The following is an 18222-nucleotide window of genomic DNA, read 5'->3' as shown; positions in this document are numbered from 1 at the left end:
AAGCACTGGAAGAGTTGAGTATAATGGGACAGACGTTACACTGTTTGTGTTCTCCTAATTGCACATGGCTTGCTACTGAATTGTGAAGGTTCTAAAAGTACAGGGTTTAAAAACTGTTTTTTTGTTACTCAAATCCTTTTCTCGAATGTTCCTTGGGAGACACAGCGAAGATCTTGGGTACAGTCTCTCCCACTATGAGAACACCAAGTAAAAGAAAAAAAAAAAAAGAGGAGTTAACCCCTCCTACCAGCTATACCCCTCCTGCAGCCACTAAGCTAAAACAGTTGGTGTGTAATGCTAAACAACTGCATGAGTGCTGATGTCATCAATACAGTAGTTAGCTCTCATACAGAGCGTTAAGACAGGCAGAGGTGGGACTGGTTGTCAAAAACAGAAATCCCACCCCCTAAAGTAGGGTCTTAGATCATCTGCAGCCACTACACTACTAGCCATCAGCGGTGAGTGTATTACACACAGAAATACAAAGCAAACCGCCTCTCCCCCGGTGACTAAATGAGGGCAGGTTGGAAGAGGGAAGTGACTTTAAGAGTGCCAGGCACCAGAAGCCACTCAGTATTTCGTTATTTGGCTGACGCCAGTCGGAAAGAGCAGAAGCGCTCTAAACTCCCCCAAGGTGCGACATGGCCCATGTAAGGCCGCCCATCCAAAGGGGATGAACCCTTCTTTCCCCTCAGAGAATGCAGCAACGTGCAGCCCCATCACACCACTTGGGCCAGTCGTCCGCGTAGTGGGGAGGCGCAAATTGCATCAATAAGCCATGAAGGGTTAAGAGGAAGGGGAACTATGGAGAAAGGGAACATTGGCCATGCACACTCGCCTTCTCCAGCATGATCCCTCATCATTTCTCACCTCCCATTAGTTCTGAACAGGAGCCTAGGGAACTTGAATGAGAGGATCTTTGTTAGCGAGTCACAGAAAGGTTAGTGCTTCGCTGTGCCACTTTGCCTTCAGGAGTTAGAGCAACCCCGATGAACCTCCTCAGTAAGGTAGCTTTAGGTTTCTGTTCTCTTAAACCCAAAAGTCCAGAATCTTGGAGACTTGTAGTAGGAAGGTCTGCCTCCTACGGACACCAAGCCAAAACGGATTTAGCTTAGTGGCTGCAGGAGGGTGTATCTAGTATGAGGAGTCGAGTCTTTTGTTTAGAGTTTGCCTCCTAGCGGCAGGAGCTATACCCGAGGTCTTTGCTGTATCCCCCAATGTGCCGAAAAAAGGCATTTTACAGGATTAGAAAACCGTGGCTGCTTTCTTTCAAGAAAAGTTCCACCCGCGTTCATGGGTTGTATCTGGTACTACAGCTGTATTGAAGTGAACTGGGCTCTGAAACAATACCATATGCGACACAGCCCCAATGAATTTCATCCTGCTTTGAGTTCTGATAGGTAGAGCTCCTAAGTGATGATAAACTGCTATGTCAGATACTTTCTGTACTGTGTAGATGAAGTAACATGAAACATCTTTGTGGCACGGGCAGATCACACAGGATGATGGAGGTGATTGGCAATTACCAGCCAATGCATAACGTTATGGTGCATATTCCAACGTGTAAGCGGAAATTTCTACTTCAAAACTATTCATTCATTTTTACAACTCTCACTTGTAATGCAGTACGACCAAAAGCAACATGCTACCATTCTACAAGTAATTACCTGCAGGTCTGCGGGTTAAACTTAAGCAGTCGGCGTGGTATACTTTTGGGCACCCTGGCCTTTTGCATGTTATGAGCTGTCCTCCATCTCCACAACTGAAACACTCATCTTCATGCTCTTTAACCGTCTCAGTTTTCTTGCGCTTCACATATTTTCTCCTGCCCTTATCCTCAGAAACAATCGGCTGGTTCTGTACATGAAGGCAGAGCAAAAAATAAAAAAATTGGCATTTCTTACGTAATAATGATAGAATTGCTGTAATTGAGTGCATAGACGTTGTGAACTACCACCAATTATAAATCAGATGCTGTAGTACTTGCCATAAAGCTGTAACTTTGCAGTTTACATTAGCAGAGTCCATGAACCTTCTGAGTCACAGCAACACAGACACTTGTGCTGCACAGTCTCATAACAGACTGTAAGCTCCATCGCCCAGCGCTAGGCATCCGGATCCTGCAGGAATCCCTACTGTGTGGCTTCTATTGTAACCAGTAGGAGCTCTGCCGCAGAGACTTCCTGCTGACTGCAAATGTCTATTACTGCAGCATTTTTGCTTTATTAGTTTGAAAACAAGCATGTAGCTGAAGTCTGCAGCCCTAACAGGGTGCCTGAATACAAGCCTAAAAGGGACTCTCAGAATTTCAGAAACTTTGCTATCCAGGTACTATGGCAGCCATGTATACTACCTGTATGCTGTATATAGTAGATTGTGACCAGTATGTCTCAGCTAAATATTAATTTAATGTTTTCCGTGAAAATCTCAGTGGTTAAGCACAGAAGCTGCCAACACTGTTCAATAGCAGAAACAGATTACATTTCTTTCCTTCCTCCTCCACAGTCCGCTGGCAAGAAATCATCAACAGAACCTGCATAGAGAGATATCACTTGTGAAGTTAAAGGGGCGTTCTCATCTTGGCTGAGATGGGATAACTCGGCCCTCTGTTTCCAACCATCTGTCGGAAACAGCGGAGCGCTTCAGCCTAGCACCGTATCAGTAATTTACTGCAGTGAATGGGAGCTACGGAAATGGCGTAGCACATTGTGCCATTCCGTTTCTGTAACTCTGGGAGTTACGCAGTTTCTGTAGCTCCCTTTCACTTCAATAAGAGCTACAAAAACTGCACTGGGCTGAAGCGCTCCGCTGTTTCGATTGGCTCTTTCTGGGTGGCCGGTACCATGGCAGCAGTTTCCCATCTCGGCTATGAAGACCCGAGATGGAAACACCCCTTTAATATAAAGCCATATGTACATGGGCAAGAGCTATGTAGTTCAGTGAAAATCTGACCTACATCGCGCTTGTTTTTCCTGCGATTGCAATGCGGTGTTAAAAACATGAGATTCTCATCAATGTACAAGTGTTATTCTTTCACGTACAACAAAAAATAAAAATAAATAAAAATCATGTGGTTCCAATAGTTAAAATGGTAAAAAAAACCAAAAAAACACATTGACTGGCATGCAAGTACAAAGGTGATTTTTTTATGTTCCAATAGGAAATAATTGCCGATTTGTCTTATTTTTGAACATGCTGCAATTTCTCCATCTCGGACTGAGAGAAAAATCGCTCATGTAAATTAACCTACTGAAATCAATGGGCTATTTTCCAGTGTTTATTGAAGCCATATCTCAAACCGAACAGACCTCCTGCAGGAAGACCACCCATATAAATGCAAACCAGTACAGGCTCCTGTACCACGGATACAGGAATAACTGTTGAAAAAGTTAGCAAACAATGCCTCATTTCAGCACACAAACCTTAGGCCTAACTCCGAGGAAGCCACTGCAGTTCGGAGCACCGCATTTACAAACAGTTTTCCCGTTTCCAAGACATTCCAGGTTGTAGTTGAAAGTTAACTCTGTTCCTGAAAATGTTAAAGGGTCAGACGTAATACCAAGTTGCACTGTGTATCGTATCAAAAGTAGAAAAAACTCATGCGGTGGGGAGTTCACACATGGAATCTTTGTTTTTAAAAAATATATATACAATGTATGTGACACGTGGACTCATCAGCTGGCTAGAATAACCAATTTTTTTACATGTTACTGGCCATTTCAGAAAAACACATTACAGTGTTTCCCAGAAAATAAGACACTGTCTTCTATTTTTTTTTTGCCCCAAAAAGGGCACAGTGCCTTATTTTTCTTTTTTTGGAAGGCCTTATACTCACCTGGTCTGGTGTCCGGCGGCGTCCTCGTCTCACAGCCGTCTTCTGCTGGTGACAGGGCTTTGAATACCCCGCCTCCAGCAAAGCAAGTACTGTAATTGGCTAATCGAGCGCTGGCAGCCATTCACAGCCGGCGCTCAATGAGCCAATCACAGCGCTCGCTTTCCTGGAGGCGGGGTATTCAAAACCCCTTCACCAGCAGAAGACAGCTGTGAGACGAGGCCGCCGCCACCGGACACCATCGGGACGCCGTGGACCAGGCGAGTATTGATTCCCCCCCCCGCCCTCGGGCACATTAGCTATGTCCACTTTCAGGGGAGGCCTTATATTTACAGGCCTCCCCCGAAAACCCGATTGGTCTTACTATCGGGGTTGGACCTGTTTTCGGGAAACCGCAGTATATTGTGCACAAAGAACTTTGAAATTGTGGTATCAGATATCTATATTAAAAAAATATTACAGTAGTAAAATTTAGTACGAAACTGCAATTTAACATGTATTTATCTTCTTACCAGCTTTGATATCACATAAAGCAAAAAGTCCCACTCGGGTGTCACCATTAACAGTCCATTTCTGAGTTTCGCAGTTTGGCTGGCAGCAGTGGTTCATAAAGCGTGCAAAATTTCCCTTTGGCCCAGCATCAATCACACGATCCTATAACAAGGACAGCGACATAAGCTCAGAAACCTAGCTTCTCTGAAAGGACACGCTGGACCCCATGCATAAAGACTGTTGGAAAGGTTTATCCTGGGGCTTCCATATTGATGACTTTCCCTGAGGGTCCGCCTGTCAACACCATTGCCGATGAGTTGTTTGAAGAAGTCAAAGCGTGAATTCGCCATTGCCTCTTCCCGACTGTGACATCACATTCATCAGCTATATGGCCTTTCTGAAGTGCCTTCTCATTAAAGTGGCTGGGACTGAGCTGCAATTCCAGCCACATCCACTATACAAATTATGGCGCTGCGCCTGATAAACAATGAAGAGGCCTGCAGAGATCACCACAGTCCTTTCAAATCAGCTGATTGTGAGGGTGCCAGGAGATGGACCCCAAGCAATCTGATATTAATGATCTACCTAAGGATACGTCCTAAATACAGTCTCAGAAAACCCCTTTCCAGACAAGCATCCTAAACGTCCAAAGCAACTAAATGACTTTAGGTTATTAAAAAAAAACACAAAAAAACCCAGCATTTGATTGGCTGCCTTAAGCATCAGTTACTACTTTAATTAAAGAATCAATGCGATTATTAATGTTTTGTATTCCCATAGGGGTGTTATCAAAGTGCCCAGTGTTCAAATAATAGGGCTATCAGAGTGCCCCCATAGTCTATAACTGTGCTGCCAAACGTCTCCTTTGCCACCATAATATCAGTAGTACAGATACAGCATCATCCACATGAAGGGGAAGAGAATGATCACAGCACTTGATTTCACCTGTTTCCACAGAGAGCAATCTCAGTAGTGCGTTCTCGCCGACTACTTGTTCATTCCTATGTCAGAAATGCTATCTGTTCTCCTTAGGGAGAGTACCTAGATGGTGAGTGAGGAGACTCAAAAGGCCATTCATGCTTCTCTGGGTAATATGCAAATAAGGGAGATGGAATAATACCTCCACAGTGCCACCTATTGGAAGGCAGCATTCCTTCAAGCATATTCCTACGTTAAACACAGAACGATCAAAATCACAAGGTGCGCTAATTGTTTAATGCCGGCTGAAACTGGACAAACACGAAGCGTATGATTCTTGTTCATAGTTTACTGGCATTTGAACGATTTTCTGAGCGATAATCGTTCTATGCAAACACAGTTTAAGAAGTTACAGAACTAGATGGGCAACTTTCACCTTCAAAATAAATATATTACCTTATCAAGAGTAAGCATGTAGAAGTTTGAGATATCGTGATCCTGAGCATAGCGGATACGAGCACGACATTCTTCTTCATCAATCATTTCTCCCACATACTCATTAACAAATTCACCCTAGAGGGAATACAGCATGCAATGTATGCATTATTTACAGAAGACTTATTGACAGCGATAATCCAAAAAGCAACGTGGGAACATACCTTTTTAATATCCTTCTTGCAACGTAGACCCCATCCCCTGCTTAGAGTTCGGAAAATCTCCACTTCTGGATACTGACGTTTAGAGAAAGCCTGATTCTGGCAACATTCACCAGCTGGGCACACAGAAGGATGGCACTCATACAGCAGCATACGGTTAATGCATTCAGAGTCCTGACCACAAGGATTATCATCTGACTCTTTGCAGTTACAGCGTGGAATTTCTGAGAGATCAGCAGTGAAGATTTGAACCTTCCCAACAGGTTTATTCACCTGCCAACACAACGCAGTTATTAGAACATGAAAAAAAAGGAAGACTTCAAATGTGGTTTTTGAAAAGGGCTTGCCTACCTCCAACAATATCACTGAAACAAATGGAGTGGCAAGGCACACGCTTGACCTACACTCTTATTTATGCGGGAGCCTTTGGGACCCTAATACTTAGGAGCAATGGGGGTGACAGTGGTCAGACCCCCCATCTACAGCTGCTGTCCTAGACAGCCGGCTATCATATCTCATTGCCCAGAGACCAATCACGATGATCCTGCCTTTGTAATATCTGCAATTGGCTGTGTCCCAGGAGATCCAGAGCAACAAACTGTGGTATGGTTGCCTGCATTGGCACATGCTGCACATAATATTGGGAACGGCAATGATATTTCTGTGGAAAATTATAAATTCTCAATGTGCATCACCTACTGATTATTTTTTTAAACAACAAACTGACTCATTACACCCCTAGATAAATGCCTTGATGGTTGCAGTTTCCAGAATGGGTCTACTTCTCAGAGGTTTCCAATATTTGAGCCTTTAATCATGGCACAATGCAGTAAAATATTATTAGAAGTGAACCTCAACTGTTGTATGCCCTCCTTCGTTTTCTGAGCCCCTCAATATACCCAGGCAGCAGATAACGGCTACATATGTGGGAGATCTCAATTAATATTAGGTGTCTGTCTTTGTACAAGACGAGCACAAAATACAAGGTTAGAGATGAGCAAGCACCAAAATGCTTGGGTGCTCGTTACTCGAGTCGAACCTTTCGTAATGCTCGAGAGCTTGTTTCGAGTAACGAACCCTATTGAAGTCAATGGGGGACTGAAGCATTTTTGTATGTGACTGATGCTCCGCATGGGGGACGTTGTGTGAAACACCTGAAAACATGAGAAAGTCATGGAAACCCCACCGAAACAGATAGGGAACGGCAGGAGCAGCATGCATGGGTGCATCTGGGGCTCCCAGGTCCCACTATTAAGCCAAATTGGGGGCAAGAGCCTGGCGGTGCCCCCCCCCCCTAACAATTTACCTGGGACAGACCATAAGCACTACTCCAAAATTAAGCCCCGCTAACAGTTAATTTTAAAAAGTCAATTTAAATAGTGTCCAGGCAGCTATACATGTAAAAAAGTTAAACCTTTTTGAACAAAAATATAAGACACTGTCTTATTTTTGGGGGAACACGGTAGCTATAGGAAATCCATGTGTCCCGACACACTTCATTCTGTGTCAGATAGCAGAACACCGCTCTGGGAAAGCAGTCTGCACTCTGCACCCTATTCAAGTCATTCAGTGTATTTGTGCCAGATGGCTAAAACACCGCAATAGGAAATCTTTGTGCACCCACAGCATAGACAAGCCCTTGCAACCCTGAGACAGTATTAAATATAAAGAAATCAGAGTGCCCACACATGGCAGAGTTCCACCCCGCCAAGGAACTTGGCCCACACGTCTGCCCTAGTCAGTTAGTGTATTTGTGCCAGATAGGTAAAACATCGCCATGGGAAAGCCGCCTGCACCCTACCCACGTCAGTCAGTGTATTTGTGCCAGACAGCTGGACACTGCACTGGGAAACCTTTGTGCACCCACAGTATAGGCAGTACAGTATTAACCCCTTAGTGACGGAGCTTTTTTGCTTTTTTCCATTTTAGTTTTTTCCTACTCCCTTTAAAAAAAATCTTAGCTCCTGTATTTATCCATCGACGTCGCTGTATGTGGGCTTGTTTTTTGCGGGATGAGTTGTATTTTTCAATGGCACTATTTATTGTACCATATAATTTACTGAAAAACTTTTAAAAAATTCTAAGCGGAGAGAAATAGGGAAAAAAATAACATTCCACCATCTTTCGGTGCGTCCTGTTTCTACGGCGCACAAACTGCAACAAAAGCGACCTGATATTTTTCTTCTATGGGTCAGTACGATTACTGCGATACCAAACTTAGAGTATTTTTTTTGGCTGCAGTACTTGTATTTTTATTTTAAAGATATTTAATTATTTGAAAATTATTTTCTGCGGTCATTTTGTGCGCGCAATACCTTTATTTTTCCGTCGACGTAGTTGAGCAAGGGCTCATTTTTTGCAGGATGTCCTGTAGTTTCCGATAATATCAATTTGAAATACATACGACTTTTTGATTGCTTTTTATTGCGTTTTTTCTGGGAGACAGGGTAACTAAAAAAGTGTATTTCTGGCGTTCTTTATTTTTTTTTTTTTCGGACGACGTTCACCGCACCAGAAAAATAATGTGCTACTTTGATAGATCGGACTTTTACGGACGCGGTGATATCAAATACATATTTTTATTTTATGATTTAGATTTTTTAATAATAGATATGGCAAAAGGGGGGTGATTTAAACTTTTATAACTTTTTTTTTTTTTTACTTTACTTTGAAGCCCCCCTAGGGGACTTTACCACGCGATGCTTTGATCGCTCCTGCAGTATGACGTAGTGCTATAGCATTACGTCATATTGCTTTTTGACAGGCAGTCTATCAAGCCACCCTGTGTGGATGGCTTGATAGGCAGTCTGTTAAGGCAGCCCTGGGGCCATTCATTAGGCCCCCGGCTGCCATGACACCTGCACGGCTCCCCCGATCTCACCGCGGCGGGGCCTTGTGGGACCCCCGAACAGCGTTCGGGGCATTAAAAGGGTTCATAGCCGCGTTCGGTCGAACGCGGCTATTGGCCGCGGGTGTCAGCTGTAATAAACAGCGCCGCTACCTCCCTCCATACACGTCCTGTAGTTTTACGATAGCCCTGTCACTAAGGGGTTAAACAGGAAGAAAAGAGTGTCCAAAAATGGCAGAGTTTCACACCCGCCCAGGACCTCGGCCCACAGTTCTACACAAGTCATTCAGTGCTTTTGTGCCAGACAGCTGAATACCACTATTGGAAACCTCTGTGCACCCACAGTATAGGCAGACCTCTGAAACATTTCTGTAGCAAGAGAATAGGCGAACCCCTCAAACCTTTTAGTAGCAAGTGTATAGGCGAACCCCTGAAACGTTTCTGTTGCAAGAGTATAGGCGAACCCCTGAGACGTTTCTGTTGCAAGAGTATAGGCGAACCCGTCAAACCTTTTAGTAGCAAGTGTATAGGCGAACCCCACAAATTTTTCTGTTGCAAGAGTATAGGCGAACCCCCGAAACATTTCTGTAGCAAGAGTATAGGCGAACCCCTCAAACATTGGAGTACCAAGAGTATAGGCGAAGGCCGGAAAAATTGGTGTACCAAGAGTACAAGTGTACCTCTGAAAAATTGCTTAACCCCGAGGGCAGGTGAAAGCCAAACATTTTTTCAAAGATACAGCTCGTTGTTGCTTTATTTGTAACAGAGCCTGGAGGCAGCCCTCCGAAACCATTGGTTTTAAAAGAGCCTTTTGGCCTGCAGAAAAATTGGCGGTTCAGCGTGATAACATGCTATTTTAGGAGGAGGAGTAAGATCCGAAAGGGATAGACCAAGCTACTTTTCCCCTTTTTTGGGGTTAGAGAGAGGATGCATATTTCTCCTGTTGCAGCTAAAAGAATCTTTAGGATCGCCACTTTCCACTGGTGGAGAAGAGAAGTCTGGGAAATCCAGCCTTTGTTCATCTTTACGACTGTAATCATGTCGGCACTGACAGCTGACAGGCGGGTACGCTTATCAGTGATGATCCCCCCAGCTGCACTGAACATCCTCTCTGACAAGACACTAGCAGCAGGGCAGGCCAGCACCTCCAGGGCGTACAGCGCAAGTTCGTGCCACGTGTCCAGCTTTGACACCCAATAGTTGTATGGAGCAGAGGCATCACGGAGGACGGTGGTATGATCGACTACGTACTCCCTCAACATCTTTTTACATTGCTCCCTCCGACTGAGCCTTGACTGGGGAGTGGTAACAGTGTCTTGCTGGGGAGCCATAAGACTGGCAAAGGCCTTGGAGAGTGCTCCCCTGCCTGCGCTGGACATGCTGCCTAATCCCCACGCCTCCCCTGCTGCTTGGCCCTCTGAACTGCGTCTTCTGCCGCTAGCGCTGTCAGATGGGAACTTTAGCATCACTTTTTCCATCAGGGTCCTGTGGTATTGCAGCACTCTGATACCCATTTCCTCTTCGGGAATGACAGTGGAAAGGTTCTCCTTATACCGTGGGTCTAGAAGGGTGTACACCCAGTAATCAGTGTTGGCCAGAACGCATCTAACGCGAGGGTCACAGGAAAGGCAGCCTAACATGAAGTCAGCCATGTGTGCCAGGATCCCAGTACGGAACACATCCCTGTCCTCACAAGGAGGAGGACTTTCAGGATCCTCCTCCTCCTCTTCAGCCAATACACGCTGAACAGATGAGAGGCAAGCAGCATGCCTACCCTCTGCAGTGTGGCCAGCAGTCTCTTCCTCCTCCTCCTCCTCCTCCAAAACGTGCTGAGATATAGACGTGATTGTGGTCTGGGTATCAAGCCACATACTGTCATCCCCCATCTCCTGTTCTAACCACAAAGCGTCGGCCTTTATGCTTTGCAGCGAACTTCTCAGCAGGCAAAGCAGCGGGATGGTAACGCTAATGATGGAAGCATTGTCGCTCACCATTTGGGTAGACTCCTCAAAGTTTCCGATGACCTCGCAGATGTCTGCCATCCATGCCCACTCCTCTGTAAAGAGCTGCGGAGGCTGACTACCACTACGCAGCTCATGTTGCAGCTGGTATTCCACAATTGCTCTACGCTGCTCGTACAGCCTGGCCAACATGTGCAGCGTAGAATTCCAGCGCACGTCTCACAGTAGTCGATGCTCTGGCAGCTGAAACCGACGTTGCAGTGTCCTGAGGATGGCAGCATCCACAGGGCTAGATGCTTAAAAAAAAAAAAAAAAGGGGGGGGGGGCACTACTGCTCCCAGCCAGCTACAACAGTAATACACACAATGAGGAGAAGCCCTAAGAAGGACCATTGGGGTTCTTGGAGAGGATCCTACGCTAATACTTTCCTTATATCAGCATCAGCGCTTTCCCTAACCACTGCCAGCATGCGTCTGAGGCGAGCCGCGGGCGGGACCAGTTGAAGTACTCGGCGGTCACTTGATCCCGCCAGCCACTCACTGCTGTTGGGGGAAAGAGGGCTGGCATGTAACAGCAGGAAGTGGTAATGCCTTCCCTGAATGTTTATTGTCTAGAAAATGGCGCTCAACATGCGGGGAAGGGAAACGAAAGTGACTCGAGTACCGCGTGGTGTTCGACTCGAGTACCAACCATCTCGAGTAGCCTAATACTCGAACGAGTAGCAAGCTCGGAAGAGTGTGCTCGCTGATCTCTATACTTAAGTTATATAGCTGTGGAAAATTACATTTTTAGCAATAAGATTTTGTACTTGCTGTTAAATATCTCGTCGCGTTCATTGGAGGACACAGCTGAAGACCACGAATACAACTACTGCCACTAGTGGCAGACACTAAGCAGAAAAAGTGTTAGCGCCTCCTACTTTCTCTATTCCTCATGCAGGCACCAAGCTGATTACTTTGTATGCAAGCAGGAGCAGCCGAGTAGTATATAAGAGACAAAACCGCCAATGTAAACATTTAAGATCGCTACACAACAGAGAACAATGTGAACTCCGGAGGGAAAGCTCCAACAAGAAGAAAGATATTGTGAAATCTTCAGAGTCTGTGTACCCTATGAACGTGCCAAGAAAGATCTTACAGCAAATACAAAAAAACGTATTTTCTCGTTCGCTGCATCGGGACACACAGCTGTAGACCATGGGATGTTCCAGAGCAGTCCCCTGGGGGCAAGGAATGGTATATAACAACCCCAGCGGTCAGTTAATAGTGAAATTCTTTGACCGAGAGAGGCATCAGCAGATACAAAAGTGTGCACCCAGTAGGAGGTGGTGTGTAGAGAGGCCCAGGTGACGGCGGCATTACACATTTGAAGGGCAGAATCCCCGTTGCAACCCGCTCAAAAAGCACCGACTGTTTGAGTCAGAAATTTAGTACTATGGAAGGGCGGCTCCCTGCCCTTGGTCTCTGCCACTGCTGATCTGATCCAGTGTGAAGTGACAGCTTTAAAAGACGAAAGGTCACGCGCACGGACAATCTGGGATCACAAACCGAGTCAGACCATCGGAAGGAAGACATCTGGGAGAGGGAGTGAGTTTTTTCCTATGCAATAGGTGTTTTCCAGAATTTCATACGTTGTGAATGGTGCAGAGTGAAAACTGCTAGTTTTTCATTTTCGCAACCCAATGTTAAAATCTGCAAGACATTGGTGGAGTCAAAATGGTCCTTGAGGGGTACAGTTTTTTTTTGTTTTTTTTAAATGGGGTATTTTGGAGGGCGTTTGTGTTTTGGCATCTCAAGGCCTCTGCAAACTTGAAATGATGCCTAAAAGAACATTCTAATAAAAAGGAGGCTCAAAATCCATAAGGTGCCCCTTTAATTCCGCAAACTTTACTGTGCTTGGAGACAAGTAGCACGCAAGAACCACATATAGGGCATTTCTAAAACCTACAGTATCAGGATATAAAAAGTGAGCAGATTTTTTCCGTTAACACCTGCTGTGTTGAAACAAAACAAAAACAAAACAAACAAAAAAAAAAAGACCTGAAAATCTTTGTATCCGTTTTTTTAATGCATCAGTTATTTCTAACTCATTGCTATTAAGTAAAGGATTTTATCTTTTTGATACTAAGAAAGGCCGAAAGATGGCGTCAGGGACCATCTGGGATCACAGAGAGCCAGAGCATTGGAAAGAAGACATCTGAGAGGCATATCTGAAATGCTCGAATGCGGGGGTTTTAATAAATATGGACTTGGAGAATTGTGGTTGGGGATGCCAGGAAGGACATTGTTTGTAGGGGGGCCTTCGGGTTTTGGCTCTGCAGGGACTTTTTTAAATCCAAGATTCGGGGGCTGGAGTGGCGAAAGAAACGAAACCTGGGCCTCTGCCATGCAGTTCAAACACTGCTGGCTTTGTTTTGTGGTAGATGAAAACTTTTACCAGCAGGGGCCTCAGAAACAATCTCGTCCAGCCTGGCGCCGAAGAGGCACAAGGCAACAAAAGGGAAGACATGTTGAAGACTGCTTAGAGGCAGCATCTGCAGCCCAGGATTTGAGCCACAGAGTCCGGACAGAGAAAACCTCAGTGGACAATGCGCAAATCAAGTCTTTCTGTATCTAGGGAAGCTTCACAGATAAAATTTCCACCCTGGTCCATCTGCTGTGCAATGTCTGCTAATTCTTCGAAGAACCAAGAGAAAGATTGCGGCAACGTAGTTGCTTAGCCCATTCAGTAGTGACTACTGGCCCTAGTAGAATTAAAAAACAGGGATAAGTGCCAAACTCACTGCCTCCAAAAACGTTTTTCCAAGGGATTGCAGTTGTTTGTAACGTACGTCCCAAAAGGACGAGGCATTCACAACACAGGCAGCGTGGCGTTTTTAGATGAACAGGACACTGAGGAAAACAACTACTTCTTAACTAAGTCTTCCGGAAAGGGCTACTCAATAGCCAAACACTTTGGTTTGGTGAAATGTTTTTGGGAAGGTTCCATTCTTTGGCTAATAAATCCTCAAACTCTGTATGAGAGGGAAAGACCTTCGGACAACACCTCAGGCGGCTGAAGGAAAAGGCTTCCACAGATAAGGTAAGGTGCCTGATACTTTATCCGAAGGGTCTCTTTCACCACAACTATCAGGCTATTGATCAGAGAGGAGAGCTTAGATGCCAGTTCCTCATCCAGGTTAGAATCAAAGAGATTCCGAAACTTTGGGAACTTCTTAGCATAGGCAGAGAGATCCTGTTGGGGGAAGGGAGCATATAGAGGGAAGGGGCTTATAGTGCTGGTAATAGTAGTGGCGGAGGGAAAAACAAGTAAGGAAGAGAAGGGGGAAGAGGATACTTAACCAGTTGGAGAATATACTTACCTTTCCATCGTAGCGCTCTGGGACTCCAGCAGTGCACGCCCCTGTGCACACCTGCCCTTTGGCAGACAAAGAGGCATTGTCCACGTTCGTTTGACCGTGACCTGCCTGCTATAGTGGTCAGTTTGACCCTAACCACTATAAGCAGGTGTGTCAGGGTCAAACTGACACTAACCATGCCCCTTAGTCTTCTGATGGTCATGCCGACAAGAGACTGGTTAACTCCAGTCTGTTCGCCCTGATTGATGTGGTAAGAGAGAGAGTCCAGTTCTAGCCCTGTATTCACAGATCCAAAAAGGTTAACAGACAGGTGAATGATGAAGTCCGCTTCCTACGGACACCAAGCTTAAACTAATTAGCTTAATGCCTGCAGGAGGAATATAGCCAGTAGGAGGAGCTAACTTTTTTTTTGCATAGTGTCCACCTGCTAGTAGCAGTGTCCCCACAATTTGCTATGCAATTGATCCCAATTACCGGAACGCCACATATGGTTTTGTAAACTGCTGTTAAGGTGCATAAAAGAGCCAAGAAGGGAAAGAATGCCATTTTGCTTTTGCAGGAATGTGCTTGTTTTTTTCTGGCACCAGATAGTTTTTGCAAAGCCTCTATGGTACCTGTACACAGAGAAGGGTGACCACATTGTGTAAACTACACTTCAAGGCATTCATCAAGGTGTGTAATGAGTGTTTTCTTATGCAATACGTGTTTTCCAAAATTTCATGAGTTGTGAATGGGGCAGAGTCATTTAACCAATCACAGTCATTCATCGAGTACTGGCTGTGATTGGCTAAGAGTCAGCCAATCACAGCCAGTGCTTCCAGGAGCCAGGAATTTTTCAATCCCCGGCCAGAAGATAAGTAAGAGAAGCAGTGCTGGGACCCGGGGAGAAGCTGCAGTGGCGCCCCAGACAGAGCAGGAGAGGTGATGCAGGTCTATATAGGTAGGGCTTATATTTCAATCCCATCCCCCAAAATCCCTGCATGTTATGCTACAAAGTCACGTAACTTTGTAGCGCTACAAAAATCACTGTATTGCCGCGAGAAGACACAGCGATATCGCACGTAGCAGCGATGTCATATCACTGCGATTTTCTCGCAGCAATGCTGTATCGCCCGTGCGAAGGAGGCTTAAAAACTAAAAATCTTTGTATCCTCTTTTTTAATGCATCAGTAATTTCTAACTCATTATTATTGAGTAAAGGATTTTATCTTTTTGATACTTAGGTAGGAGTGTGGGGATCAATTAATTCTACTAGTGAGGGAGGAAGCAGACACTGTGCTACTTACTTTAATGTGCTTATAAGGTGGCGGCTTTTTATCATTTTTCTTCTCCTCTTGTAATTGCCTCATTTCCTTTTGTGCTTTTAGCTCTTCAAATCTTTCTGCAGCTTCCATCAGTCCTACAGAAAAGCAGCATATTTGCAAATGCAAAAACATGCAGAAATGTTCCCAAAAGCAAAAACTTGACCCTTTTCCAGCATACCTTTCTTGTAAACGGCATCTACTCCCTTGCTCATCTTATCTTTGTTAAGAGCATCCCCCTCCATGTAAGGAAATACCCTAGCCTGGTGAGTCCATAAGTAGTCCTTAGAACCGAAAAACAAGACGGGAAACTCCCCAATATCATGTTTCATCTTCTGGATGTTTGTTGGAATGGTCTTGGGATGATGAATCTCAGCAGGCCACCACCTGAATTAAGAAAAAAATGTTTTACCGACCACTATCAGAATTGATGGACAGTGTGAGGGTAAGAAACCAGTCCATTACCTGTATCTTCCAACTTTAACCCAGACTACTTCTTTGTAATGAGGCTTTTTGCCAGCTTTACAGTCATTGCAGAACCAGTTACCTTCAGGCATATCAATATTAAGACATTCACGGTGAAAAGCAGCCGGACAGGACTCACAACAAAGAAGACTCCCACCTGACAAAAGAAGGCATCACAAACGTCAGCATGTTGCACTAAATGCTAATAAAAAGGGGTTTACAAAGAAAAAATAAGCCATTATACTGAACAAAAACATGCAAACTAGCATATTCCAAGTAGAAATGGAAACTACAAGGCAGACTTACCTTCAGAGCAGACAAAGCACCAGCTGACATTAACATGCTCGTGGTTCTTACAACCTCTTCGAGGAGTAAAGTGGTTTGGGCAAATAATACTATTAGAGGCCAAGGTAACGGTTCCCGCTGCCATACAGAAATCATTGGCATGATAAGCAACCGGACACCGGACACATCTCATCAGACGACCTGTCCCAATATATTAAAGGAGGAAAAAAAAATGTAATTTAAGATGAAGATTCACAAGTGAGCGTATACCAATAATTTACAGATTCACTTCAAATACATACGATGGGGCAGTTTCTCAAGTCCTCCAGTATCCCCAGCAGGTCATGATCTGAGAGAATCTTCAAAAACACTAGTGGCAATTTCAAAGGCAGGAGATTTTCTCCACTGAGCATGTGTGGCGGCGCACCCCCACATCCGCAGAGGGAAAAAATGAAGACCCAGAAGGGTAATTAGAGAACATGCGGAATCCGATCCGCCCATGGGCATGAGACCTTACTGTTCCATGGTGGCTCTTATGGGATAACTGTTGCACAGATAGCAAGTCTGCTACAGTTCTTTTTTTTTTTTTAGCACATTTTATGTCACACTACTGACATATTTATGGCCCTTTATCGGATATGCAATATTTGGAGACATGCACATTACCAAAGCTATAGATGTCAAACATTAATGATGGTAATGACAATCCTTTAAAACTTGAATCATAGAAAATAAAAAAAACAAAAACAAAAAACACACACAGTATTAGGGCTGATGTCCACAACTGTATGTTCAACGTGTATCACGCGTGTGCGTTGGATGGATACGTGATAAATGGAATCAGTGAAAGTCAATGGACTACTTGATCTAGCCACATGTGATTATAGACACTGCCTATCGATACGCACAATAAATAGATTGCAGCGTGCTGTATTTCCCCGTTTACCCATGTGGTGCGAGTCCTATACATTTGTATAGGCTGCGTATGAAAAGCTGTCCATTAGGTATGGGAAACATTTTCATACACATCCCTGCTCCTAAACGGGGAATTTATTTTTTTTTAAGTCATAATGCACACACGTCCATGTGATATGTAGGCATTACGCATGTGATGTGACCCACATGCGGTGTTACAAATACTGATGACCCGCAACGTTTTAACGATATGTCCATGGGCATGAGCCCTGTGGGTATGTTCATACAGTGGAAGCCGTTTCAGATTTTTCCCCTCAGACTCTTCCTCCAAAAGAAAAGGCAGAAATCCACAGCTAAGCAGCATTGTTTTGCCGCAGATTCATCCCTTTGTAGACTGCAGAAAGGATTCCCATTCAAAGAAATGAAACACTTTACTGGTGCGGATTTAATGCAGCATCTAAAGATAACCTTAGGGAAGCTGCATCGCAAATCTGCAGTGGCCAAATCCACACCTACATGGTGCAGATTTTCCCACGTATATTGCTGCAAATCTGCTGCGGGTTTTAATTCCTTGGATTTTATGGGATGAACTCTGCAGCATAAATAAGCAGGCTGCAGATTTAGAATCAGTGTTTTTCAAAAAGGCTATGGATTCAGTATGGAAGTATTCCGCTCCACGTGAAGATTTTTGACATCACCTCCGCATGGCGTGTACTGTAAATGCTGCAAAGTTTCCACAGCAAGTTCTGCAGCATTTACAGCCCAACTTAGTAACTTTGCTCAATGTCTTTGAAGTCAATGGCTGATATTTCTTGCCATACTTTGCTTACAAATGTGAATGTAACATTTTACAGTATAACTAACTTGTCCATTGATTTCTTTTAAAATCCCTGACGCAGACATCTCACCTTTTGATGCAGATGGGTTGTTGGGGTTGTTGGAATGACAAGTAATGCAGATATGTAAAGAACAGCGGAAACCTCTATTCAGTTGAACAGTGGGGGGATAATTATAAGCACAAGTTTCATGGTAGTACTTTCCACACAGAGGGAGCGAGCAGCGTTTTACCCCTTCATCTGAAGTCTTGCACACAAAACAGGTATGGACACCTTTAAAGGAGCAGAATTAAAAAATTCATTTCTAGAAATACTAGATATAAAATCAAATTACAGAAATACAAACTAGAGATAA

The 18222-nt window shown here is 44.4% G+C and overlaps 1 protein-coding gene across 2 annotated transcripts in view; it reads right to left on the bottom strand.

The window, feature by feature from the left end:
* NSD1 (nuclear receptor binding SET domain protein 1) overlaps positions 1-18222 on the bottom strand; it is a 57425-nt gene that overhangs the window by 5224 nt on the left and 33979 nt on the right. For both annotated transcript variants that reach the window (XM_066591149.1, XM_066591150.1), the window contains exons 13-22: positions 17940-18140; positions 16138-16317; positions 15832-15988; positions 15548-15753; positions 15352-15464; positions 5902-6171; positions 5699-5815; positions 4345-4486; positions 3423-3529; positions 1668-1857 (exon numbers count right to left, since the gene is read on the bottom strand). In XM_066591149.1, coding sequence (XP_066447246.1) covers positions 1668-1857; positions 3423-3529; positions 4345-4486; positions 5699-5815; positions 5902-6171; positions 15352-15464; positions 15548-15753; positions 15832-15988; positions 16138-16317; positions 17940-18140 — 1683 coding nt within the window. The remainder of the gene's footprint in view (positions 1-1667; positions 1858-3422; positions 3530-4344; positions 4487-5698; positions 5816-5901; positions 6172-15351; positions 15465-15547; positions 15754-15831; positions 15989-16137; positions 16318-17939; positions 18141-18222) is intronic.

This window comes from Eleutherodactylus coqui, chromosome 2 (assembly GCF_035609145.1).
Source record: "Eleutherodactylus coqui strain aEleCoq1 chromosome 2, aEleCoq1.hap1, whole genome shotgun sequence".
In the NCBI taxonomy this organism is placed as follows: domain Eukaryota; kingdom Metazoa; phylum Chordata; class Amphibia; order Anura; family Eleutherodactylidae; genus Eleutherodactylus; species Eleutherodactylus coqui.
The sequence above is the reverse complement of the archived record's forward strand: the minus strand, read 5'-3'. Positions and strand labels throughout refer to the sequence as shown.